Consider the following 27331-nt stretch of genomic DNA (forward strand, 5'->3'; position numbering starts at 1 on the left):
GGATCCATAGGCTGGAGAGGAACAGATTTCACCTCTCCAGGGGGTATCTCAGTTGTCCCAGCTGCATACAGCTCTATTCTCCCCAATTGTAATTCCCTTCTGCCATCAGGTTGCTTCCTGGCTGGTTAACTGTGTAATCCCCTTCTCGCATCATATGGCTTTCTGGCTGATTGGTCATGTCTGGGTACTGGACTTCTAGGCACTCTCTGGGTGCACCATGGGCTGCCATCATGCCCCAAGTGTTTTTTGTCTTGGGCCCTGGGGCTGGGCCCCTCATCCCGTTTCCCTGAATCTGTCTACATTCTGAGGCCCAATGGAAGCCTCTGTTGCAGCCAAGATGGCGGAGCAGGCACACATGACTCTCTAAGCTCCTCTCATTCCCCTCATAACCAACTATTAAATTCAGCTTCAAAAATAGCTTTCCCTGCTTAAATTCATGAAGATTAGAAGCACACAACTTACCAGCCGAAGTCAATCCGGAAGCTCGGCAGGAAAGGTTTGTCCTGAGGGGCCAGGAACAGACTAGCACAGGCAGCAAGAGACTAGCGTCCTGAGCAGACCAGGGGCGGGGGTGATCTCTGTGGCTAGAGAAGTTATAGAGACGACTCTGCTATAGGCTAACTGCTCTGCCTTGACTACAGAGCAGTAAACTGGCAGAGAAATTAAAGCCTAAAACAGAGGGTCCTCTAAAAAACGCCAGAACCTAAGGAGATCTGGCTGTAACCCCTCAAACCTGGAAGTGACTCAGGCAGACTGTAAGGCGGCCCTGCCGCCATGTCCTGCAGTTCGGGGCTTTTGTGGGGGCAGTTACAAATCTGCAGGGCAAGGGGACACAGCCTGGGCAGCCTCTAATTGGCACAGTGGGGGGCTCCACCTGGGGCAATAGAACCTCCCCAGCTGACCTTGCTTCAGGGCAGACACTTCCTGTCCCTGCAAATCCATTCACTGCTCAGCTGTTAACACCCACAGCCCCAGGGTGGGATTTGGCTTGGGAAGTGAAACTCTCACTGCTAAGTGTCTAGCCCCAGGGCAATCGTTATCTCACACAGCCGGGATGTCTTTGGAGGGCACTTTCCCAGCTAGGCCCTGCAGGCCTGAGTTACTGCCGGGTGGGGAACTCTTTCCCAGAGCACTCCAGTACCCCGCTGCTTTTTGTAGCCGGCTGGCAGGACAGCTACCCTTCCATACACCTTTCACTGCTCTGCAGAGGAAGCTGGTAATCTCCTGGCTCTGAAAACAGACCCTACAGGCTTTAACAAAATGAGTAAAAAAATCAAAAGAACGGTTGATAGTTTCTACACAGAAAGAGAACAGCTTTTCAACTCTGAAGAGACTAATAGCAGACAGTCTCCAGACAATTGTTGGTCTCCAATACAAAAGGCTCTCCTAGAAGAGACTATTAAAAACCTTAAAAGAGAGCTAGAAGAGAAATGGGGAAAGGAAAGAGAAGTTATGCAAGAGAGCAACAACTTCCTAAAATGTGAATTGGAAAAGATAAAAAACTCCCAAGAAGTGCAGGGAAACAGAATTTGCGAATTGGAAAAAGAAAATTATTCACTAAAAAAAAATTAATGAAATGGAAAAAAATTCCATAGAGCAAAACAACTCAATTGGACATATACAAAAAGAAGTAAAAAAAGCTAATGAAGAAAATAACTCACTAAAAATCAGAACTGAACAAATAGAAATGACTGATTCATTGAGACATCAAGAATCAGTCCAGCAAAACCAAAAAAATGAAAGATTGGAAAAAAATGTCAAATATTTATTTGGAAAAACAACAGACCTGGAAAATAGATCTAGGAGAGATAACCTGAGGATCATCGGACTACCAGAAAATTATGATGAAAAAAAGAGCCTAGATACTATTTTACAGGAAATCATCAAAGAGAACTGCCCAGAAGTAATAGAACTGGAAGGGAAAATAGGCATTGAAAGAATTCATCGAACACCTTCTGAAAAAGACCCTAAAATAAAGACTCTGAGGAATATTGTGGCCAAACTTCAGAATTTTCAGACTAAAGAAAAAATTTTACAAGCAGCCAGGAAGCCTCTGTTGCATTTTGGACATGGTGTTTTGGGTCTTGTTCTCCCATTCTATCTCTATGCTAACATTGAGCTTTCAGATATTCTACTTTTCCACACTGAAAGCATCTACGAGTCTCTCTGGAAGTCCCTTGCAAAGAGGGACTCTGTCTTCCCATGTTTGGATTTTGGGAAGTCTGCATCATAGCCTGGCTATAAAAGGCACCTGTGCCCACTGTGGCACAGCGTCTTATGAGCTCCTCTAAAGGAGTATCCTTGCGCAGCCCTAGTATAATTCTTCTGCAAACCTCATTAGCATTTCCCTTAGCAAGTTGCCTTATCAAAATGTCTGTTATTACATATTCTCCATTTGTTCTTGTGATAGCTGTCTGCAAACGTCCCACAAAGTCAGCGAAGGGTTCATTTGACCCTTGTGTTATTTTTGTGAAGACCCCACCCTTGTCATCTTTATTGTGGAGAGAGAAGCCCACGCTTTGATAGCATTAGCAGCAATTTGCTGATATGCTGCTATAGAATAATTAATCTGTACTGCGACATCTGCATAAGGACCTGTACCTGTTAGTAGGTCACAGGTGATTGCCGTATGAACTCCACTTTGACTATTTTGTTGGGCTTGTATCCTACAGAGCTCACTATATTCAGAAAGCCACAAGTAGTTCTGTCCAGGTTCTAGGCATATCCTTGCTATAGATTTCCAGTCATTAGGGGTCAAGATTTCAAAAGCCAAATTCTGTAATAACATCTTAACATAAGCTGATGTAGCCCCATAAAGAGCGCAAGCTTTTTTCAGGTCTTTGAGGATTTCTATATCAAAAGGAGAGTATCTTCTATTTTCTTGACCTGAAGAATTAAACTGTTGAATAACGGGGAAAATGTGGTGTTGAGATTCTGATACATTTTTCCCTTCCTCTTTGGTCTTAATTAGTCCCTTTTGCAATCAATCTACTCAAAGGAACAGCTGGATGCAGGGAGGGAGGTGCTGGTTCTGTCACTGCCCCCCTCCCCCCACTACCCCTACTCCTCCCTCCATCCCGGAGGGTGGAGTTGATGGAGGAGAGTCAATTACCTGCTCCTTAGGTGGGGCTGAGACTGCCTCAGATTCACCCCACCCTTGAGCCTCACTTAAGTCTCCCTGCCCTGTGGGGATATGGCCATTAATCTGTGCTTTGTCTTCCTCCTTTATCTCAGGCTTCCCCATTTGGCTATTCCTAGAATTTTTTCCTTTTCTCCTAGAACTTTACGGTATCTCAAGGCCAACTGTATCATATTGTATAAATAGAATGCCTCGATGGAAATTGAATGAGGACCATTTTCATTGTAATATGCGGAGAGCTGTTGCCCGATCAATGCCCAATTATCTGGAGAGATTTGCTCTTCCTCTAAGAACCAAGAGTAGGTGCGTTTTAATGTACCAAGAAGTCTAGCTGCCTGTTCCCAAGTTACAAGTAGCCCTTGATCTTCTATCAGCTTAAGCAGGCTTTCTATAGCTCCTGGGCGGGGCTGGGGGTGGGAGGGTTGGGGTGGGTGATGGAGAATCTTTACCTAGGCTCTGTCCCATTTCAGCCAAAAAAGGTTACTAGTTTAGTCTTTAAGAAAATAAGTTCCCTGTTTGTCTTATACTCACCTAAGTTCCTGGTCACTGGAGACTTCTTCAGTGAAAGTAGGGTCCTTGGTTCCCACGCTTGGGCGCCAATTGTAATGATCGCGTATTTAAAATCAGCCAGAGTCAGGAACTCAGGTTAAGGGAAAAATCTTCAATCTTTATTGAAGTGAAGAGGTGAAAAAAGATTGCAATAGCAATATGGGCAAGAAGGATTGCAATAGCAATATGGGCAGCTGCGACAGGAAGCCAGCTAGCAGAGAGAAACCTCAACTGAAGGGCCGTCGCAATGGCAATGCAAGCAGTCTCTCCTTCCCCTTCCTTTTCCACTCCCCTGCCTCCACCCACCAAAATCGTCATTTCCTATACAACACATCAGGACTTGCACAAAGAGTGGGCAGGGGCCATTCTTTCTCCAAGCTTATATATTAATAGAGTATGGTCCAATTACTATTTAACCTCATGTGCTTGGGACCTCAATGCATCAACTCGAGCCTCAGCCCATTACACTACCTGACATAGAAGATAGAATGTCATGTACAGACAAGACCTTGTAGTCTACTTTGATTGAGGCAGAAAGTATTTAGAAGGGGAGCAATGTAATATCAAACTAGAACAGATACATGTAGTTCATATTCTAGAAGATTTTTAAATGCCAGACTGAGAATGTTGCACTTAATCATGTTGTACTTGGTTCATAAGAAGCCTTTGAAGTCCTTTAAGTAGGAGTGTGACATGATTGAAACTATGTTTTAGGAATATCAGTTTGGGATCTATATTGAAGATGAATTATAGAAAGTGGAAACAAGAAAAAGGGATACTAGTTAGGGTTTTTCAATAGCCTTGACAAGAGGTGATAAAGGAATCAGTAAAACTTGGCATTCAATTGAATATAAGGATAAGAGAGAGAGAAAATCAAGGATGACTCATGATTGTCAACATGAGTGATTACAGGATGTCAACAGAAATAGGAAAGTATGGGGAAAAAAGAATCAATTTGAGAGAAAGTACCCCATTTCCCTGTTTTGTTATCTAACCACCTAAGAAGGAAAAGAATTAGCATTTGTATGGAGCCTAGTATACTATATATGCTATACTGCCAGGCTCCCTTTTACAAATAACACATTTGATCCTTACAACAACCCATTAAGGTAGGTAGGTAGTAGTAGTATTATCGTATTTACAATTGAGGAAACTGAGGTAGTTGGAGTTTAAGTAACTTGTTCAGGGCCACACAACCAGTTAATGTCTGCAGGCAAATTTGGTCTTGATCTAGCTACCTATAAGTTATAAATGAAAGTCAAAGTGACAAAAAAGTTTGTTTTGTCAGACTTAAAAGAATACCTTTATGGCTGTGTAAGTCATACTTCTGAATTAATAGGAACAAAGCTATTGATTATCATCATAAAATTGAACATTTGGAAAGGGCTACAACAACCATTTAACCCAAAAAGAAATTATCCAGAAGAACTATCCATTATAATATATCCAATGAGTGATCATCTAGCCTCTCCTTGAAGATCTTCAAGGAAAGGGGAACTTGCCTTTCAAGGTATCCATTTCCACTTGTGGGTGACTCTAATTGTTAGAAGTTTCCTGACACTAAGCTTAAAATTCTCTCTGAAATTTTCATCTGTTGCTATTGATTCTTCCCTCTGGGGCCAAGGAAAACTAAATATATTCCTCTTCCATATTAAAGCCCTTCAAATACTTGAACACAGAAATCATATCCTGTTACTTTTCCTCTCAAATGCTTCCTTTCTAGCTCCTCCTCAAACTCTTCTCTTCTTTAGGCCAAACATCCCTGGTTTTTTTAGTTCATCTTATGATTTGGACTCATCTGGATATTTTCAGACTTAACAGCCTCATAAACTGTGGTTTACAGAACTGAACACTGTACTCCAAATGTGATCTGATCAGAATGCAGAATATTTTATTGTTCTGTAAAAAATGATGAGCAAGATGATTTCAGAAAAGCCTAGAAATTTACATAAATTGATGTAATGTGAAGTGAGCAGAAGCAGGAGAATTGCATATAGTAACAACTAGGTTCTATGAATGTCAACTATGATAGATTTAGTTCTCAGGAATACAGTAATCCAGGACAATTATAATGGAGTTGGGTTGGAAAATGCCATTTGCATTCAAAGAAAAAACTATGTATACTGAATGCAAATCGAAGCATACTATTTTCCCCTTTTTTTGTTTTTTCTTAAAGTTTTTCCCTTTCGTTCTGATTTTCTTTCACAAAGTGACAAATATGAAAATGTGTTTTAAAATATTGTGCAAGTTTAACCTATATCAGATTACTTGTTGTCTTTGGGACTAAGAGATAAAGGAAGAAGGAAGAAAAAAATTTGAAACTCAAAATCTTACAAAAATGAATGTTGAAAACTATCATTATATATAATAGGAAAAAGAAAATACTATTAATCTTAAAAAAGAAAAAGAATGCTATATAAATATGGCATCAGGCTAAACTCTTTAGTTGGTATAGACAATGGTAAAGAGAGAAATAGTAAAATTGGTTCATCACTTTATAGAATTCAGCCAATCAGTTGAAAAAATTGTTAAGCAAAGCTTTTTTGTTAGGTATTATAGGTGATATAAAGAAGTTTTAAGATAGAAAAGACAAACTTATTTATAAATTCATTTTATAAAATTTTGGGTTCCATATTTTCTTCTTTCCCAAGATGGTAAGCAATTTGATATAGGCTTTACACATGTAATCATGTTTCCTCTTTCCATGTTAGGAAAAGACATGAACTGTTAAAAAGTTAATTAACAATATGGGAAATAATATAATATTCTAATGTCCTCAGAATGGTTACATGCTACTGTTGAATAAGAACTGAAAGTGAACTGGGCACTGCTTCTGAGTCTACTGTTCTTTCAGTTATTAGGTATAAGAAGAAATGTAAGAAATGGAAAGAGTCATTAGCAGTTAAACACCATGCATTTCTTCCTTAATTAAGCCATTTTTTTAAGAGTTCCCAGTGTGAGCAGAGGCCGTCTTAGCATATAGACTATAACCTAAGTAGGTGATAGCTTCAGGGACTTCACACTTTCATTCACTTTTATTACACTTTAATTTTTTTTTTTTTGCAACACTTTAAAATTGTAATACTGAATAAGTGTTACTGTTATGTCTTTCAGGTGGTGAAGACTGGAATTGAACATGGGGGTGAAGCTGGCTACCTCTCTGAATCTCAGGTAAAAGCAAATATGTAGAACTAGCCTTTTTCCTTTGTATTAGGAAGTTCTACGTTTTAATTACTCTAATTCAGTATAAAACCCAAGAAACACACTATAAATGAGCTCACTAGGTTGTTTGCTTTTTTCCAACTGTTACATATATGTCCTTCCACACTCTTCTTCTAGATAGTAGGTGGTATAGGCATTTAAATATTTGGAATATTGGAAGGTAGGGAGTCAACATGCTTTGTAATAGCAATAAAATTTCATTTACGATACAATGAGCAAAAAGCATAGCAGTTAGAAAAAAAGCAACAGGAAAACTGCTTCGAGAATTATTCATTGTATAAATAGTAGTTCCCATCTTCTTTGATTTTTACAAGTGCTCTAACCATATATATGCATTAAGCATTGAAATTTTGAGTTACCTGAACATGTGATTTCTTTGGGAAACTCTCTACAAATATAGCTAAATATAGATGGGAAAATATTCTGTATGTTACAGATTTTCTTAGTTGGCATTTAGAGGCACTGAAAAGTTCTTGGACTTAAAACTCTGGACATAGTAGCCAAGTTCAACTTTCTATCTGCTAATTCATCCTGCCTCTTGATAGAGAAAAAGAAGCCAACACAAAGTTCCTATGAATTCAGTAATGCTTTGTTATGGATTTGTAGTTTATTAATGAATACTAAAAATACAAATGTTATCATAGAAACCCATGACATTGTTGACATTTTTAAACTGTCTTCATATTCAAAAGGTTAAGAACTAATGGTATGTAATTCATTGTGATCAAATCAAAAAAAAATCTCTTCTGATCAAAAGAATCTATATCTTAAATGTATTCCTTTATTTGGTTTCCTTCACTTTTTAGAAATTTGGTGAACTTGCGATGACTAAAGAATCTAAGGCTTTAATTGGTCTCTACCATGGTCAGGTTCTTTGCAAGAAGAATAAGTTTGGAACTCCGCAGAGGACTGTTACGTGAGTCAGACACTAAACTGGAAGAAACACATAATTGGTTAGGGAGCAGCAGCTCTAATGAATCTTGGTTTTTTAACACTTTCTTTGTCTTTTTCCTCTATTCCTACTAAAAGTATTGGCCTTTAAATCTCTATCCTTTCTTGTTTTTTGTTTTTCATACCTTGTTACTTCTGCAGAGGTTATTTCTTATCAACAGTTTCACTTGGAAGATCAAACTAATGTTTGTGAAAAATACATAAGTTGTGAAATTTTCAAACTGCCTTTAAGATTTAAAAGATCCTAGGATATACTGTGCCATATTTAACATGTATAGGACTGCTTGCCATCTGGGGAAGGAGGTGGAGGGAGGGAGGGAAAAAGTCGGAACAGAAGTGAGTGCAATGTTGTAAAAAAAATTACCCAGACATGGGCTCTGTCAAAAAGTTATAATTATGAAAAAAGAACTATCTACCCAAAAATAAATAAATAAATAAAAGTTTTTTTAAAAAAAGATCTAAAAGATCCTAGCAAACAGGATCTGCTTCAAAATAGAATATACAGCTTTGATGCACACAAAAATTCAATTTTTCCATTATATTAAGTGATCAATGATTAGTAATTACAGAACCAGAAAAAAAATCTTGCGTCATATAAAGAGATGGGTATTCATGTTCCTACTACATACACTTGTCATTCATAAGATATTTTCTCTAACCTATTCTGTGATCATTTAGTTTCTTTTCAATTTATCTTTGTTCCACTTTGGAAAAGACAAAATAGTATAGTAGAGAAATTACTTGTATTTAACTGTGTATTTTTGAACAAGTAACAATCTCTCCTTACTTTCCTCCTATGTAAAATGAGAGGTTAGATTAAGTGATATATCTCTAGGTCCTAATCTAAATCCTATAGTCCCTGGGTCTGAATTTCCAAAGAAAGCATTTTTAGAAAGTCAGAAGTGTGGCTTACTGATTTTTAAACCCGACAGCTACCTATTCCTGCTAAAATGTTGAAAATTTGTATTCTGCTTGAGAACTCAATACAAACAAGCTTTCTCATTAGCTGAGAAATGATTTTAGTAATTGCCTCTACAGTTTGTAATGCCTTTTAACTGTATTTTTTTTTAACTATTTCAGAATAAGAAAGAAAGGTAAGGAGATGCATTTAGGGTAATACAAGACATTACATATATGCATTTCATAATGTTCTCTAGTTCTGTACTTTATACTCTCTATATACATATACTTACATGTATATAAATATATATATGTATATATATATATAGTGTAATATATACATATATATAGTGTAATAATATATTCAGGGTATAATATAGCTGGATAGATTGAAGCCTGTGTTTTGCCTAAGTTAGACATTGAGGAATGGTTAAATAAATTCTGGTACCCAAATATAGTAGAATATAACTGCCATAAGAAATAACAAATATTAAGACTATAAAGAATCATAAAGGGTTTATATAAACTGATACAAAATTCATTAAGTAGAATCAGAAAAAAATACACAATGACTATAGCAATTAAATGGAAAGAACAGAAAGAAACTGATAATGACCAAATTTGGTTCCAAAAAAGAGATTTAAAAAATGGAGTCTTCCACCTGTCTTTGCAGAGGTAGTGAACAACTGATGTGGAAAATGGCATATTCTGTTATAATCAGTTAATATGTAGGTTAATTTTAATGAAATGCCCATTTTTCTTCTTCATGTAAGTAATGATTCTGTGGGTAAGAGTAGGAGAACAGATATATTTGGAAATGGTATCAATAAAAAAATTTTAAGTAGAGAAGGTTGTATTTAACATAATAGACAGTTGTGAACCTATTATTTGTTGAGCTGGGGAAGCACATAATGAAACATTGTATTAATAAGATTAATCTGACAACTGCAAATAGATTGAATTGGAAAGCAATACCAATTAGGCTTCTCTTACAATAATTCAAGTTTGAAATGATGAGAGCCTGAACTCTGAAGGTTTGCCTTGGGAATGAAAAAGAGAAAAATGCCATAGATATTTTTATTAACCATCAAATGCTAAATTTGGGGCATTTTATATATATTTTTAATTATAGCTTTTTATTGACAAAACATATGCATGGATAATTTTTCAATATTGACTTTTGCAAAAACTTCTGTTCCAACTTTTCCCCTTTTTCCCTCCACTCCTCCTCTAGATGGCAAGACAGTCCCATACATGTTAAACATGTTAAAGAATATGTTAAATACAATATATGTATACATATTTATACAGTTATCTTGTTGCACAAGAAAAACTAGATTTAGTAGGAAGGTAAAAAATAACCTGGGAAGAAAAACAAAAATGCAAGCAAACTATAACAGAAAGAGTGCAAATGCTTTGTTGTGGTCCACATTCATTTCTCAGTGTTTTTTTGCTGGGTGTAGCTGGTTCTGTTTATTACTGATCAACTGGAACTGATTTGAATCCTCTCATTGCTGAAGGTAGCCACTTCCATCAGAATTGATCATCATGTAGTATTGTTGTTGAAGTGTATAATGATCTGGTCTGCTCATTTCACTCAGCATCAGTTCATGTAAGTCTCTCCAAGCCTCTCTCTGTAATCATTCTGCTGGTCATTTCTTACAGAACAATAATATTCTATAACATTCATATACCACAATTTATTCAGCCATTCTTCAGCTGATGGGCATCCACTCAGTTTCCAGTTTCTTGCCGCTACAAAAAGGGCTGCCACAAACATTCGTGCACATGTGGGTCCCTTTCCCTCCTTTAAGATCTCTTTGGGATATAAGCCCAGTAGTAACACTGCTGGATCAAAGGGTATGCACAGTTTGATAACTTTTTAAGCACAGTTCCAAATTGCTCTCCAGAATGGCTGGATCCCTTCACAACTCCACACTGCATTAGGTATCCCAGTTTTCCCTCATCCTTTCCAACATTCATCATTAAATTTTCCTGTCATCTTAGTCAATTTGACAGGTATGTAGTGGTATCTCAGAGTTGTCTTAATTTGCATTTCTATGATCAATAATGATTTGGAACACCTTTTCATATGACTAGAAATAGTTTCAATTTCATCTTTTGAAAATTGTCTATTCATATCCTTTGACCATTTATCAATTGGAGAATGGCTTGATTTCTTATAAATTAGAGTCAATTCTCTATATATTTTGGAAATTAGGTCTTTATCAGAACCTTTAACTGTAAAAATGTTTTCCCAATTTATTCCTTCAATTTGGGGCATTTTTAAAGCCCATGAAAAAAAGGAAAAATATGCCGTCCATAACATTATTACGCAGAGATATATCACCAGAGAGAAGTAACCTTATCAGTACTATTATTCTCAATCAGCAAAGCTCTATTAGGAACTTACTGTATGCCAGGCACTGGAATTACAAATACAAAGAATGAATCTCTGCTTTTAATGAGTTTATATTTCATTTGGGAAGAGAAGTATATATAAAATATATACTGCATAATTATAACATTAGTAAATACTTATATGTATAATATGTACATACAATTACATGTTTGTATAATACACACACATATATGTATAAAACATACACATACAAAGTAAATACAAGATACCATGAGATGAAGGACACTAGCATTTTTTGCTTTCCTTTAATCTCTGACAAAAAGGGAATCAGAAAAGGCATCGTGCAGAATATGATGTCTTAGCAAGATCTTTTTTTTTTTTTTTCCTGAGGCATTTAGGGTTAAGTGACTTGCCCAGGATCACACAGCTAGGAAGTATTAAGGCCAGATTTGAACTCACCACCTAGCTGCCCCAAGAAGAAGATGGACTCTGAGGTAGAAGCAAAGAGAATGTGTTCTAGGCATTAGAAGTAACCAATATAAAGGCTTAGAGACAAAAATGAATGTCGTGAGGAACAAAAGTAAGTCCAGTTTACATGGATTACAGAGTAAGAGGTCAGAAGGAATCATATCCAACAAGACTGAAGAGGTAGGATGGTGCCTGACTGTACAGGGTGTTGGAAGCTAAACAGAAGTGTTTATATCTTATTTGATGTCTCAGGAGTTAATTGAGTAGGGAAGTAACATGGTCAGATCTGTGATTAAGGAAAATTACTCTGTCAGCATTATGTACGAATGGACTGGAGTGGTAAGAGATTGGAGGCAAGGAGATCAATTAGGAGTCTGTTGCAACAAGAGGTTATGAGGTCCTAAACAAAGCTAGTAGTTTTGTAAATAGAGAGGAGTCAGATGCAGATAATAAGAAGGAAAAATAAAGACTCTAGGATAACACTGAAATTATGAACCTGAAACATATGAAGGATGGTGGTCTTTGACAGGAAGAAGGCAAGGTTTAAAGGAAAAGGTAATGAGTTCAGTTTTAGACATGTTCAGTTTAAGCTATCTCTGAGATATCCAAATTAAAATATCCAAAAGACAATTAATGTTATACACCTGGAAGTATACACAAAGGAGAGGCAGAGGCTAAAGGCCTGGGGGTCATCAGCATAGTGAAGACTAGTTAAAATCTTTGAGAGTTGAGGAGGTTAGCAAGAAAGAATATAGAAGGTTTGTTAATCTTTTCTATGTCATACACTCCTTTTGCTGTCTGAAACCTGTGGACTCCTTCTCAAAATATTTTTTTTTAAATTAACAATGGAAGGAAATGCTAAATTTCAATTAGAAGTTAACAAAAATAAACTCTTTCCCATCCAAGTTCAGGGACACCCAGAAATCTATCTATGGATCTCTGTGGGGATGGGGGGGAGCAGGAAGGGGAGGTTCTTGGAACCCAAAGGTTCCAAAGTTAAAGGATTTTTAACTCCTTTGTAAAGAGGAACTAGACAGAATCTTAATTAACTCACGTAAAGCTTTGATGTTGATATTGACTCATCAAAGGAAACTGAGAAGGAGCCATCACATGAGTAGGAGGCAAACCAGGAGAGAGCAGTTTCAAGAGAAGCCAAAGAGATGAAAATGTCCAGGAAGAATGATCAGCAGTGTCAAGTCAGATATTTCAAGAATAGTTAGGACTTGTGAAAAGATGGTCAGATTTGGCAGTTAGAAGATTAGGAGATTACATATTATTTTGGAGAGAATAGATGAGTGATGGGTCAGAAGCTAGAGAACAAAGGGTGGAAAAGTGAACAAAAGGGCAGAGAGTACAGGCAGCAAGTGTAGAAAACTTGTACAAGCAGTTTGACTTAAAAAGGGAGATTAGATGCATACAGGACAATAGCTTGTAGTTCTGGTGAAAGTTTTTTTTAAAGGATAGAGGAAATTAGAAGCAATAGGAAAAGAACCACTTAATGGAGAGAAGACGAAAAATTGAGCAGAAATGATTGATACAATCTGCTGAAGAAGACAGAAAGGGATCTAGGGTTTATATAAAGGGGTTGCCCTTGGGAAAAACAATGGCCACTTTTTTGTCAGAGATTAAAGGAAAGCAAAAAATGAGAATGTCAAGGTTTTTCAGATGAAAATGAAAGAAGGAGCTCAAATTGGATGGCCTCAATTTTTCAGTTTATAGAAGCATTGTCCTCAGCTGAAAGGGAAGTTGAATAATATAAATTTGTAACATCTTTAGTCAGCACAGTTTTGAGATTTCTTCCAGCTTTTATTGACTATTTGTGAGTAAGCGTGCAGGTGAATGGTGGGAATAATTCACTTTAGTTATGCTTTAGCTATAGAAAAGTAGCAGCAAGACAAAGGGTCAAGGGATTCAAGAGCAGAGGACAGAATAGAGTTGAAATGGCTAACTACTGGAGAGTTTGTGATCAAATTGTTTGAGGAAGGCCAGTTTCTAATTAGAGAATCGAAATGTTTTGTGTAATAGCAAGTTCTAATGTATGAACATCCCTGTGTGTTGCTGATGAGGAATCTGGTACTTAAAAGTAGTTTGAAAAAGTAGGAAGTCAGGGAGTTTGAGACCATTTATATAAATAATTAATCTCCTGGTATGTGAGAAAAGGAAAGGAAGATGATGACCCAGATGTTGAACTTCATAGAAAGGAGGAAAAATAATTTGAGGGTTAACATTCTACAGCTACAAAAAATAAAAATTAAAAAGTTAAAACATTCTACAGCTACAGTAACAGTGATTGAATAGAGGATTTTAGTAGTGGGTACTTCACAAGAGGAAATACACGTGCTTACTAAGTGAAACAAGTAAAAGAAGAGTCTGAAAGTAATGTATTCCAGTTCCCTCCAGGACAGTGTAATAGGTGGTCAAGGTAGTTAGAGAAGGTACATCTAATATGATAGGAAATAGTAGGTAAAGTGTTACCTGAGGCCAGCTGGATCTCTCTGCGGTCTAAGATATGGTTAAAATATGGAAGAAAGAAGTCTAGAATGAAGGGGAGCTTGTTCACTGTGGAATAGTAACTCTAGAGGGCACAGTATACTTACACTACCACTTGGTAGGCAGTATTAGACTGAACATGGATGAGGTTAGGTTGGGGAGATGAGGATGAGATAAATGAGGAAGCAAGAGACAGTTTTCTCCTGAATGACTGTTGATTAATAATTACAGGGATAGAGAGAAAAATAGGAGAAGCCAAAGGGGTAGTAGTAGATGATATATGAGAGAAACACAATTTTGGAGGCTGGTAAGAGGTAGCTTCCTGGATAGTTCCCTTGAGCAAGTGACTTAGTTAACCTCTTCTTGCTTTAGTCCTCATATGTAAAATGAGCTATTGGACTAGCTGACCTATTCACATGAATATATTTCTACGTGGAAGTCAGGCCTGGGCCAGCATTTGTCCTCTGATGTGGGCTGCTGAAACCAAAAGACATACAAAGAACTTAAAGCTAAATGAAAAGATAACTTGAGGAAATAAATAAAGGAATTGATGGCTAATTTTATTATGGGTTCAAAGACAACAAGAAACATAATTTTGTGAAATTCTTGTGGTGTGCAAAAGCATTGTGAAGATAATTGCAGTTTATATGCTAACTTCTGCTACAGTGAATGAAGAAATAAATAACTCAAGTTCCTTCCCCAAAAAGTCAACATACTGATACAGTGACTGAAGTGTTAAAGGTGAGCTTTAGGAAAAGATAGTAAAAACATAGTTCAGAATTAGGAAATGAAAGAGATCAGTATTTTTGTGGAATCCTTCCAACTATACAGATACTTTTTCCCCCAGAAGTTTTAAAATGCAAAAGATGTGGTAAACACAAAACGACATTACAGAATATAAAATTGACTATATTTTAACAGATGTGGAATTAATTTCTGATTCATCTTTTTTTTTAATCAGTTTGTCCTCTAGAGAAAAAGTCACAATTACTAGGGACAAAGAACAAAATTAAAAAGACACATTGGAACTCTGACCTGACTTATTCAAACATATTTTGATGCCAGAAATTAGTAAAGAAAAAAAACTTTGCCATTAATTTCTCTTATTTCCTATTGAAGTTTGATATAAAGCAGTTACCACAAGGAAGCCAATTAATCTCAGAACTGTCTCAGCTAGTAAACATTTGACCTACTAGTCAAGCAAAAAGAAATGACATCCAAGTACAATGCCAGTTTAAGCTACAGACTCATTTGAGAAGTTACAGAGCAGAATATTGGAATATGAGGTGCACCTAATGAAACAGCCAAAAGCTGATAAAGTCTGAGGAAATTTGACAGGAGTCCCAAATTACATCATGTTACTCCCTAGGCCATATCTAGATGAAATTTAGCAAAGAACATAAAACAAATGAAAAAGGGAAAAAATCTGCCAACAATTTCATTATGTATAACATTGGAACTCTTTAGGTTTCAACTATTTTACCTTAATCCCAAGTGTATAATATAAGGATGTAGAAATGTTACTTTAAAAACCCAGAAATTTGAAAAACAATTGGTTCTCTCTGCTGGAGGCGATACAATTTTGAAAATATTGAAGGATTAAGCCAGAGGGGAAGAACTAGTACAGAGTAAAAGAAGCTGAACCAGAAAATCAGTGTTTACATTTACTAAAAATAATTTGAACAAAAAAAGAACACCAAACTGAAACTAAGCACTGAATAAATATAATAAGTCTTAGCCACATTTTTCTTTCATATAATAGTCCTTATGTATGTATTTCGTGTTTTTCAGAATTTATCAATTTAAGCAAAATTTTAGAATTTACCAGTTATTAAACATTTATTTAGAGAAGTACTTCATTGTATGACCAAATAAGTGACTTAATTTTTGTTCTTGCTTTAATTAATCCCCAGCTTGCCTACCAAAATATTTATCTTAGGAATTGTGTTTGAAATAAGCAAAAATTGAGATTGAAAATTCAAATCACTATCCTCTTGTCTTAGGCAACTATGCATTCTTGGAGCTGGTCTTATGGGAGCTGGCATTGCCCAAGTCTCTGTAGATAAAGGACTGAAGACCATACTCAAAGATACTTCAATAGTGGGTTTAGGAAGAGGACAACAGCAAATTTTCAAAGGGTAAGTCTAAAGAAAATAGGCTTATGTCTCTCTGCATTGTCTTGCCTGAAAAAAGGAAGTTTCTTTATGAGGAAAAAAGAAATTTCTCACTTTTCAATATCTTATTTACCTTAATTTAATTAATAGAAAATACAGTAACTGTATAATTAACCCATATTCTCTTTGACTGTTAATAATATTATCTCTCAAATTAGAAATGATGATGAAATTTTGCTGTCTGCTATTAGAAGAAACTGATATCTATATTGTCTATATAGCTATATAATAAAGGTTACTCATTTTTTAAAATATCACTTATCTTTCCCTTTAGCATCAAACCACAAACTCTAGGATTCATTAGATCTAATCTGACTCCTATGAGAATGGTATAATATTATTGAGATAAGGCTATGTATTTCTTCTAGCTTACTTTATATATTTGGGGAAAACACACATTCACAGGTAAAATAATACAGTAAGTTAGGGTGGGACTAGGTTTGGATGTCAGGGACCTAAGAGTTTCAAGGTTAATATTTAAGTGTAGAGTAGTAGAATGGTAATTGTAGTTTCTGAGTAGACATTCATTCTAGGATTTAAGAGCTGCCAGCACTATCTTATCTCTGAAATTAATGATCCCATTCATGTTAGAGTGAAAAATAATTGGGCACAGACATTTTGCAAATTTCAAAACACGAGTCTATTCTCTTCTTGGGCAAGTAGTTCACATTTATGTGATTGAAGACATATCCCTTAACTAAGTGAATTATTATTTTAATTTAAAAATAAGTGAATTTAATGTTCTTTTACAGCAAAAAAAAAAAAAAAAACCCTTATGATTGCTTGTATCAGATTACTTGCCATCTTGAGGAGGGGAGGGAAGAAAATTTAAAATTCAGAATCTTATAAAAGTGAATGTTGAATGCTAAAAATAAAAAATAAAAACTAATAAATTGACATCTGATGACAGATGATATTTTCTATCACATATTGGTAGATGAAGGGTTAGGAGAAATAATCCTGCACCTAGATTTAGGAAATATACATTCTAGGCTCAGTGCTCTTGCTTCCAGGCTGTATTATCACAGGAAAAACACTTTTCTCCTGTGGACCTCAGTTTCCCTACCTGTAAAGTGGTGGGATTGACCTAGACAATTTCCAGGGTCCCTTTTGACCTAAATCCACAAACTTATAAATTCTCTGGAACGAGGACTTTGCCATGGAAACATCTTTTAGGTTCTGCCTATTCTTGTACTTGTTTTTAATTCTTTTACAAACAGCTATAAAACTGTTGTTTGTCTTCATATCCTCCTTTTCTTAGGACAAAATTGTTTCTGTAACCTACAAGTTTTTCTTCTCTCTGATCCATTATCCTTATTTCAATTCAGTATGATTAGCTTTATTTATGGAGGTATCCCTGCCTCTCTTGGAAATAAGTTTTACTTGTTGAGGCAGGGTGAGAGGATTTAAGATTATAGGACTGGTGATTTTTTTCCCATTTGTAAAGCTTTTCACTCTTAGCAATATATTATATAAAAAGGCAGTTTAGAAATATTGAGAATTTAACCATTCCTGAAACCTCAATTAATAGTTTGAGGAACTAATTTTCAGATCTTAAATTTATACCTGGTCCAGTGAATTAGAAAAGACACTTCAGTTGTTCTCTATTAAAATGAAGAAATATGTTCAGTAAAAAAGAATGCTGGATAGCACCTGAGTCTTCTACCTACTACCTATGTCTTTGGGCAAATCACTTCACTTCTTTGAGTTTCAGTTTAAAGTGAGGAGGTTAGACTTGACAAAAGATACTGAAGATCTCTACTAATTGTAAAAATGATTTTATAAAAATCCTTTGCTAGAAAAGTAGAGTACCCAAGTAAGCCCACTGTCTTCTTTGAAAAAATCCGGCAAAGTCCATGGAGTGATTGGTATTAAAGCAGAAATATATGTTCTTCCTGGAGCTGACCCTGAAATAATCAGTAAAATTGTATTAAACATTCAGACATGTGCTGAGTATCATGAGAAAATAAAAAATAAGTCTAAGATATGTTTCCTTCCTAGTTTACATAGAACTTACAACCTATAAAAATAAGACAAACACCCTTGAAACCATTACAAAAGTATTTAAAAGAACTATTTTCTAAAGAATTTTGATGATTCAGGTAACATAGGAATAGGTATGTTTTATGAAAGAGTTATGTGTATATAGCTGTATTAATATATGAAGTGTATGTGTGCACACATTTTTATGTATGTCATATGTATTTCAATAAGGCAGCAGAGTGGATGTAATGCTAAATTTGGAATTAGGAAGACCTGCAATCAAATCCTGGTTCAAATACAAATTATGTGACCCTGAGCACAGTTACTTAGCTTCTGTTTATTCCTCTGTAAAATGGATCTCAAGATCACCTACCTCACAAGTTTGTTTTAATCAAAAGATATAGTGGTTGTAAGGTACTTTGCATATCCTAAAGCACATATACATATTAGCTATTATTATTGTTATGAAAATAGGATGGCTTTTCTCTGACACCAAAATTTTCCTATCACCTTTTATTCTAGGTGCATTCCATTTCCTTAGTATATACTTTCAAGTTCCCTCAATATAATTCAAATCCAAAACTATTCTCTTTTAAAATTAGTTTTATTGAAATGTTGAATTAATGGGTATATTAGGTACCAAATTATATTCATTCTTAGGTTTCTAATACCCATTGTAGGCCCTTCCCTTAATAATATTGTGCTTTTTAAAAATGTACTAGAATTACAAAAGGCTTTTTCTGCCTCCTGCTGTTTTGTTAACTATGCTACTTTCTTTTCATAAAAAGCACTTAGACTTTTTTGTAATGGATTCAGTTTCTATGTAATATACTAACTGGCAATATATTTTCTCAGGTTGGATGAAAAAGTGAAGAAGAAGACACTAACATCATTTGAAAGAGATTGTATTTATAGCAACCTGACTGGGCAACTTGATTATCAGGGATTTGAAAAATCTGACATGGTGATTGAAGCCGTTTTTGAGGACCTTACTCTTAAACACTCAGTTCTAAAGGAGATTGAATCAGTAAGTTGTCAGCTTTTTCTTTAGGGCACCGGATATAGTGCATTGCAGGAACCAAAAGCCCTAACTCTTACTAAATACAAAAGAATTTGGGGAAATTCCAACATTTTAACAAAATTATTTAGGAACAAGCATTTTAAGTTATAGGTTTCAAGTCAAAAATCTTCTGTTATGTGTATACAGTGTGGAGTTCTAAGTCTTAAAAGAGAAAAAAACAGTTGATGTTATATATAGATAAATAGATATATATTGGACACAAATTACATCCTACTACTAATAGTAATCAATCAGAAATTATTTTCAATATTTTATTTTGGAAGACATGACTTTGATAGGAAGGAGTTGTGGGTCCAGAGATAAACAGCTCTGTTTTGGTTATGTTTAGTTTGTATTTCTATTGACACTTTCAGATCTATATAGTCTTTTATAAACTAAGCAATAAAGTTCAAGGAAAGTTAGGAAAATTTTTGTATTGTATGTAAATGACAGTTGAAACTGAGAAAGTAGATAATATTATCCAGAACCCTTAAATCAGAGAAGAGAATCAATGATAGTCCTGGGGAGTCCTCTGGTCTCTTATCTACCTGCATTCATTCATTTTCTCTCTCCCTCTCCCTCTTTTGCTCTTTCTTGCTCTCTCCTTCTTCCTCTCCCCCTCATTCCCAATAAGTTCTAAATAACATCCAAAGAAGGTAGCCAGAAAGCACAATACCCTGGAAATTGAAAACATGGTGTCAGAAACTTTGAGGAAATGTCTAGAACTGAAATGAAGAAATGCCTTTTTGATTGTGTCAGTGTAAACTCATTTGTTACAATCCTTTCTGTGGAGTAGTTGTAGTGAAGCCAGAATTTATGGAAGAATGGGTCTTTAGGAAATGTAGAATGAACCAGGACCAAGGGACCCAATTTGCAGAGGTAGATTTTGATTCAGTATAAGACAAAACCTGGTAACTGCTAGAACTGTACAAAAATAAAATAAATTTCCATGGGAAGTAGCAGAGATCATTGGAATTCTTCAAATAGATGTTAAACATACTTTTGATAGTGATTAGACTAGATGATCCCTGGGATTAATATCATACTAAGATAAGTTATTTTGTGAGTTAATTTGAATGATGGTTCTTCCCTTTTCCCCCTGTTCTTTAAAATGCCATAGTAGTTATTTCTTACATCTTACTTCCTATCACGTATGCTGTACTGCAGTAATGTTGGTTTGGCCTCCTTGCTATTTCTTACACAAAATGCTTCATCTCCAGGCACCAGGCTGTTCCCCCTGCCTGGAATATTCTCTCTCCTCATCTCTGTTTCCCTGAATTCCTTCAAGACCCATCTTCCTTTCTGATCCCTCTTAATCCTAGCTAGGACTTCCCCCCTATTGATTATCTACAATTTATTCCTTATATGGCTAGTTTGTACTCAGTCATTTTCATGTTGTTACCATCACTAGACTATGAGCTCCTTGAGAGCAGAATCTGTCTTTTACCTTTCTCTGTATCCCCAGTGCTTAGCCTAGTGCCTGGAACAGGCTCTTAATAAGTGCTTATTTGCTGATGATATTGACTGTAATGCTAAGTTGTAGTTTGGCTATCTGGGACCAGAAAAAGGCTTAGTTAGTTGGTAGCTCATGTTTCTCTCTTTAAAAGGAATAATGATATCAATCATGGGGAGATAATAGGATCTTGTGGGGGCAGGACAGGATAAAGATATCTCTTGGCATAAAAAAGAATGGAAATGAAGATGGGCAGAACTAAAAAACTAGAAAGCTGAAGAAACAGCAAAGTTGAGAATCTTTATGCAATAGGTGTGCTTGTCTGGGAGAGACACAGGACCAGAAACTCCCGGCATCTTTTTGGAATAGAATACTGTCCAATTCCAAGAGGGAATGTGCTAGCACCTTCTCATCCAAAGCAATACCTCCCCATCTAGGATTCGTCTGAATGTTTTGTGTTGCTATACTGTTACTGTTAAGAGTAGTGTTGGCTCTTCTCCCTTATCTCTGAGAAATTGTCTTCCTTTTATGATCATAACAATTTCTTACCAGGTATCTTCCCCTAACTTATGTCTCCTTTCTTTGACCCAGACTATATACTAGAATTCAAAATATAATTTGTTTCTTTCGTAGTTTTTTGTATCTTATCTTTATGTATTTAAATATATATAAGTGCATTTTGTATGAGAAAGAATCCATAGGCCGCATTCCCAGAGGGATTGATAACAACAATTATTAAGTGCCCCTGATCTATAAAAAGAACCACAAATCTTTCATACAAATCCAGCAGTTCAGTGGGTCTCTTTGCCATCCTTTTTCCTCCTGTATTATATTCAAATATATAAGGTTCCTCTCTTCTTCTTTGGAGTTTCCTTCATCTGTTTTTCCCTGCAACATCTCTACCGTTTTTTTCCCCCAAGGATAGTGCAATGAAAAGAACTCTGTATTCATAGACAAAAGATCTGAGTTTGAGTTCCACCTCTGCCCCTTGTGATAGGCATGTTGCTTCATCTTGCTAGCCCTGTCTATAAAATAAAGAGGCTGGACTTGATGATGTCTATAGTCCCTTTCAGCTCTCTATGTATGGTTTTACGATCCCTGAAGATTTGGATGGGCATACTTCCAAGTCTTTCACCTTCGTTAGTGGGGAGACCAACTTGTACTTTGTACTATGGAATTGACAATAGCAGCAATACAAACCTAGCACAGTCTACAGATCATTGCAAGAGATCCCTGCCCTCCATCTTTGCTATAAAGCAGAAATTCTCGTTTACTGTTGTTGCTCATGCTTTTTGGCTAACTATGCACTGTTCTAAGGCTCTTTACCTGTTCTAAGGCTCTTTACCTGGAAGCTTTTGAGCTCTTTAATATTTGTTGTCATTTTCTGATTCCTATATTCAGCTCTTGTCTATGAGGTCTTATTTAGAAAGTCAGCTTCTGGTCATTCTCTTTCTTTCTCATCTTAGTCACACAGGTCACCAGACATAATCTTTCCTCTTAATCTTTCAGAGATTTCCTTCCATCTGATTTCAGGAGTCAATTAATTACAGATCAAACAGACCTAGATGAATAACTTTAATCTTAATCAGATATCTGCTTCATGTTATATCATGCCTATCTCTTGGCTATCATTCTCTTATGAAATTGATTTTTTAACCTTTCATTTACATTTTTACCTGTTGAATTTCATTATCCCATTTTCAGCCTATTATTTTAGCCTGTTAAGCATTTTGAATGTTGATTCAGGTGGGTTGTTTTTTTTTTAACAGATGTTGACTCTTGATTCTGTCCTCTCCTAAATTCCTCCTAAATTTTTATTATTTTTAAAACTGATAAAATGCCTTATTACATTTTCAGAGAAGTCATTGATAAGTGTTGAATATGACAGAGTTGGACAGTTGCAAAACACTGAAATTCTACTAGAGAAGACTAGGTTGACAGAACTAGGAATTGAGTATTGATTCTACTATTTATGGTATTAGTTGTTTACTGTGTTCCCTTCTGCTTTGTCTTATAAAGTTCTCTAGCTGAAGTTTCCAGACTCTCACTATTATGTAGTTTGAGAGAATAATCTCCCCCTCACCATCACAGTTTTAATTGGTCATTAGAGTGTGTACTGTTCTTCTTGTTCAGTACTTAAGAGAACATATTCTTCCTTTCTTTAACTATGTGCTTTCCCTTTCCCCCAGACTAACTGTAAATTTTTCCCTTATGTGAGTCCAGGAGACTACATATGCAATTAGATTTGATTTTTAGAGGTAAATCACCAAGGAAATAAACGTAAGCTTTTAATCATTATTTGGTTGCACATCTAGCTGTGGTTCTATCTAACTTTGTGGCCATCCAATCCATATTTAGCCATCTTAGTCATAGTGATACTTTGGGAAATTTTGTCAGAGGCTCTGTTAAAAACAAGATATAATTTTCATCATAGCCAACAAAAAAATTGATCAGATACTTTGTCTATCTAAGATACTATTGTCCTGACCTGCCATTCTAGTTGTAATCAATATAAAGGATGAGATTAGTTTGGTATCACTCACTCTCAGTGAATCCAGGTTGATTCCAGTGATCACTACTAGGTTTTGTTTTGTTTTGTTTTGAAGACCCTCAAACCAAGTTTTATTGGATATTATGGGCACTTTGCAATAATAAATGGTAACTTCTATCAGGACAATTTTGAATGACCCAACTGGATTGAACTATTTTGATCGTCTTTGTTCTAGACTCTTTAGGGACACATTTATGTATATTCTTAATGCCTTTTGTTTTGTTTTGTCAGGTAGTTCCGGCTCATTGTATTTTTGCTAGTAACACATCAGCTCTCCCAATCAGTGAAATTGCTTCTGTTAGCAAAAGACCTGAAAAGGTAAGTTTTTGCCCTTCCTAAGTTTCTAATTACATTTTGTGTAGTTTAATAAATATGAATTACTACTTAAAACTTTCTGTAGAAGATAGAAAATGGGTGTTCTTTGGGTTATGAGTTTCCAAAAGGGTGGGAATTATTGGTTGGTAAAAGTGAGGTATGAAATAAACCTTTCCAAAAGGACTGAAGCTCAGATCTCAAAAGGCACTGTGTGTACTTTCTACGTATATTGTTTTGTATAATGAATACTTGCATGTGTATTTTATTTCTCCTACTAAATCATTATTATTGCTATTATGCTTTGAGAGTAACCATCTTATTCCTTTTTGTATTTCCTGCAGCTCTCAACACAGTGTTCTCATTTTACTGGGCACTTAAAGTGTGACTTATGCTAAAAAAAATTTTATCTATGTAACATTGTAAACAATGTTTGTAAAAATACTCTACCTAACAAAATTATAGTTGATGTATAATCCTTTATGAATTACAAAAGAAATTTATAGGCATTCTTATTTGGTCTTCAGGGCAATTCTGAGACATAAATTTACTTATGTTTTGAAGGTGTGTCCTAATAGCTAAATACCCCACTTTTATAACTCCTCTGAACACTCAGTTCCCTTTGACCGATTGCCTGCTGGACATGCCACCAAGAATGTTACATCAGTATGTATTTCATATTCAAAATGTCCAAAAGAATATTTGTTTTCACATCCACCTAAACCTATCCTTCCTCCAAACTTAGTCGTGTTGAGGGTACCACTTTCCTAAGGATTTACTCAGGTGTGCAGTTTCCAAGTGATCTTTGTTTCTTCCCTCTCCCTTTCCTTCACCATTTGCCGTGTTTTGTCATTTCTGCTTTCATAGGAGTTCTCACTTTTCTTTCTCCCCTCACACTACCACTACCTTTCAGTTAGCTTTGTCATTGGTCTTCCTACTTCTAGTCTCTGGCCTTCATCTTTCCAATCCTTTAAACAGTTGCCAGAATAATCTTCCTAAGACTTAATTTATGCATGTTACTTCCCTATTAAAGAAACTTCAGTGAACCCCTCTTGTCTTCCAGGTTAAAAAATTAAGACTTAGACTTAGCCTAGCACTTAAAACCATTGGTAATTTGTTTCCATGCTATCTAGGTTTATTTCACATTTCACATTCTCCATATTCTCTCTATTTTATGCTTCAACTAGATTAGTCTGTTAACTGTTCTTCAAACTTAGCATCCCGTTTTTGGTCTCTCTGCTAACATAAGGTAACTTTTTCATGACTGGAAGTCATCTTCTCTTCATTTCACCTCTTAAAATGCTGAAGATGCCTATTCTATAAAATCTTTTCTGACTACTTGCTTTAGTTTTTTCTTTCTTTTCATATTACTTAATTTTTATTTATATGCATTCATGCCATATGCCACCAATAGATTATAAGGTCCTTAAGAAGTCCTTTATATTCATTTGTATCCCCAGCACAATGCCTTTAAATCCACAGTGAGTATTAAGTATTTGTTCCTTTGAAATAGGTTATCCCCATTTTATGAGAAAAGAGACTGAGATTCAGAGCTCAGTGAATTGTTTGTGTTAAGCAGTAAATGGCAGAGCCAGCATTTAAACCAAATTTCCTAACTCCAGATCCAGTGTTCTTTCCACTGTTTTCCAATTACTTCTAATCATAGAAATGAAAGGTCATTTAGACCCAATCAGATGAAGAATCATTTTATTTAAAATACAGAACCTCACTTAATGGGGAAACCCTAGTGATATGCCCAGTTTTCTGATGTACATGCCTGTTGTTGAATTGGGTATCGAAGGAAAGGTCTCCAGACAAGGAGATGTGCTGAGCACTCCCCTTAGTAAAGCAATAACAATCCAAGACTGATTTGGTGGAGAAAGAAAAATTATTTTATTGAATGGCTAGAAAGGGTTGTTAAGAGAGGAAGAGAATGGGGCACTGAAGTTTTCTCTGCACATTTAGAGTAGTATGCAAGCAAATACTGTTAGCTAAAGTGAATGGGAACAATTAAGACATGTCTGTACAGAAGAAATAAGGATGTTGGGGAAGATAGGCAAAGTTTCAGAAGATTCAATGAAGATAGCAGTTGAAGAAATTGATAATATGGGCAAAAGATTGGGGAAATAGCTATTTTGGGACTATAATTATGTAAACATAGAACTTCAGGCTTTGACACAAAAAAGGTCATTAATGTCAGTTCATATTTGGAGAATTCCTAATCATGTTGGGGTATTTTGAGTTTTTGCATAATTATTCAGTATAAACTAATCATGGTGGAGCCACTTATTTAATAATCTCATCTATTTAGAAGTCAACTAAAACCAAAAAATAAGCCAGGAAAAAAAATACATTTTTGAGCAGTCAAAATAGATTTTCAGGGTTTACATACAAAAAGCCTATAGTACTTTATTCTTAGGAGACCATCTTACTTTGAGTCTCTTTGATCCTTTTTAGACACAAATCTAGCAAATTAAAGCATTTGTCTTAGCTTAAGGTTAAAAGAAGCACTGATGAGGAGGGGTTTGGGAATTATTACAGGTGACTAAATAGCACCAGTGGATAGAGTACCAGGCTGGAGCAATGAAGACTCAAATACAAATCCAGCCTCAGACACTTATTGCCCATATGACACTTGACTAGTTACTTAACCCTGTTTACCTCAATTCTTCATCTGTAAAAATTAGCTGAACATGGAAATGGCAAATCACTTTAGTATCTTTGCTAAGAAAATCCCAAATAGGATCACAAAAAGTCAAACATGACTGAACAACAAAAGGGATCTGCTACAGGTAAACATACCAACAGCACTAAGAAGTGAGAGCTGACAGTAAGAAAAGAAACAAATTAGTTGCAAAATCTAGGCTATTGTAATTGTAATGACAGGTAGCTCTAACCTCTGAATGCTTTGTTACTTTTATTTCTTTATTATAGTTCAAAATAGTTGATATTAATCTTGATAATTCTTGAGACATCAAGAAATAATTGAACTATTTCCCATTGTTCCTTATTTTTGAGGCCAAGGAAGGATATAATACATTTCACTTAATCTCAAACAAAAATAATTAAAATGAAAAACTTTGACATTTAAAGAGGTTAGCTTTACTTATCTAGAAATATTACTTTGGTGAAAGATCCCATGATTCTGGATAGTTAAATTATTGTTATATGATCTCTGTATTATAGCTTGAGTCATAAAAAAGTATCAAAACTTGAGTTAGAGTTTAAATTGAATGATAAGCCAGAGAATTTATCTGTATCACTTGTCCATCTGAAGAATTTCCCCCTAAATATAAAGTAATTTCCTTGGGACCAAGTGCAATTTTTTTTTTCATATCCTTAGCACCATGAACAGTTCCTGGGATATGGTACTTAAATTCTTTTTGAATTTAACTAAATGGCAGGATCTTATTATGTAGATAATCATGTTCCTTTGCTCCTGTTTCTTGAAGAATATTCTGACAGGTGGTCTAACTGTACTGCTTCCATGGCATTCCAATTGGCCAGTCTGCCAATCTGGTTACTATTAGGAAAGGAAATTAGCTTAGCATGGCCAGTAGGTAAAGCTGTGGCAGCTTTTTGCTTGTTGCTTTCTTTCCAAATGTTCATGAACCATTTCTCTATAATAATGTGTTTGAGAATTTTGCCAAGAATCAATCAGCTCACTCAACTACAGTCTGCAAATCATTTTCTTTCCTTTTTTTTTTAAATTGGGAT

The 27331-nt window shown here is 35.5% G+C and overlaps 1 protein-coding gene across 2 annotated transcripts in view; it reads left to right on the top strand.

The window, feature by feature from the left end:
• The window catches only part of HADHA (hydroxyacyl-CoA dehydrogenase trifunctional multienzyme complex subunit alpha), a 67231-nt gene that overhangs the window by 31324 nt on the left and 8576 nt on the right, over window positions 1-27331 (top strand). For both annotated transcript variants that reach the window (XM_051976335.1, XM_051976337.1), the window contains exons 10-14: window positions 6803-6859; window positions 7717-7826; window positions 16085-16219; window positions 19094-19265; window positions 23534-23620. In XM_051976335.1, the coding sequence (XP_051832295.1) occupies window positions 6803-6859; window positions 7717-7826; window positions 16085-16219; window positions 19094-19265; window positions 23534-23620 (561 nt within the window). The remainder of the gene's footprint in view (window positions 1-6802; window positions 6860-7716; window positions 7827-16084; window positions 16220-19093; window positions 19266-23533; window positions 23621-27331) is intronic.

The sequence above is a fragment of the Antechinus flavipes genome, chromosome 2, assembly GCF_016432865.1.
Source record: "Antechinus flavipes isolate AdamAnt ecotype Samford, QLD, Australia chromosome 2, AdamAnt_v2, whole genome shotgun sequence".
Taxonomy (NCBI): Eukaryota; Metazoa; Chordata; class Mammalia; order Dasyuromorphia; family Dasyuridae; genus Antechinus; species Antechinus flavipes.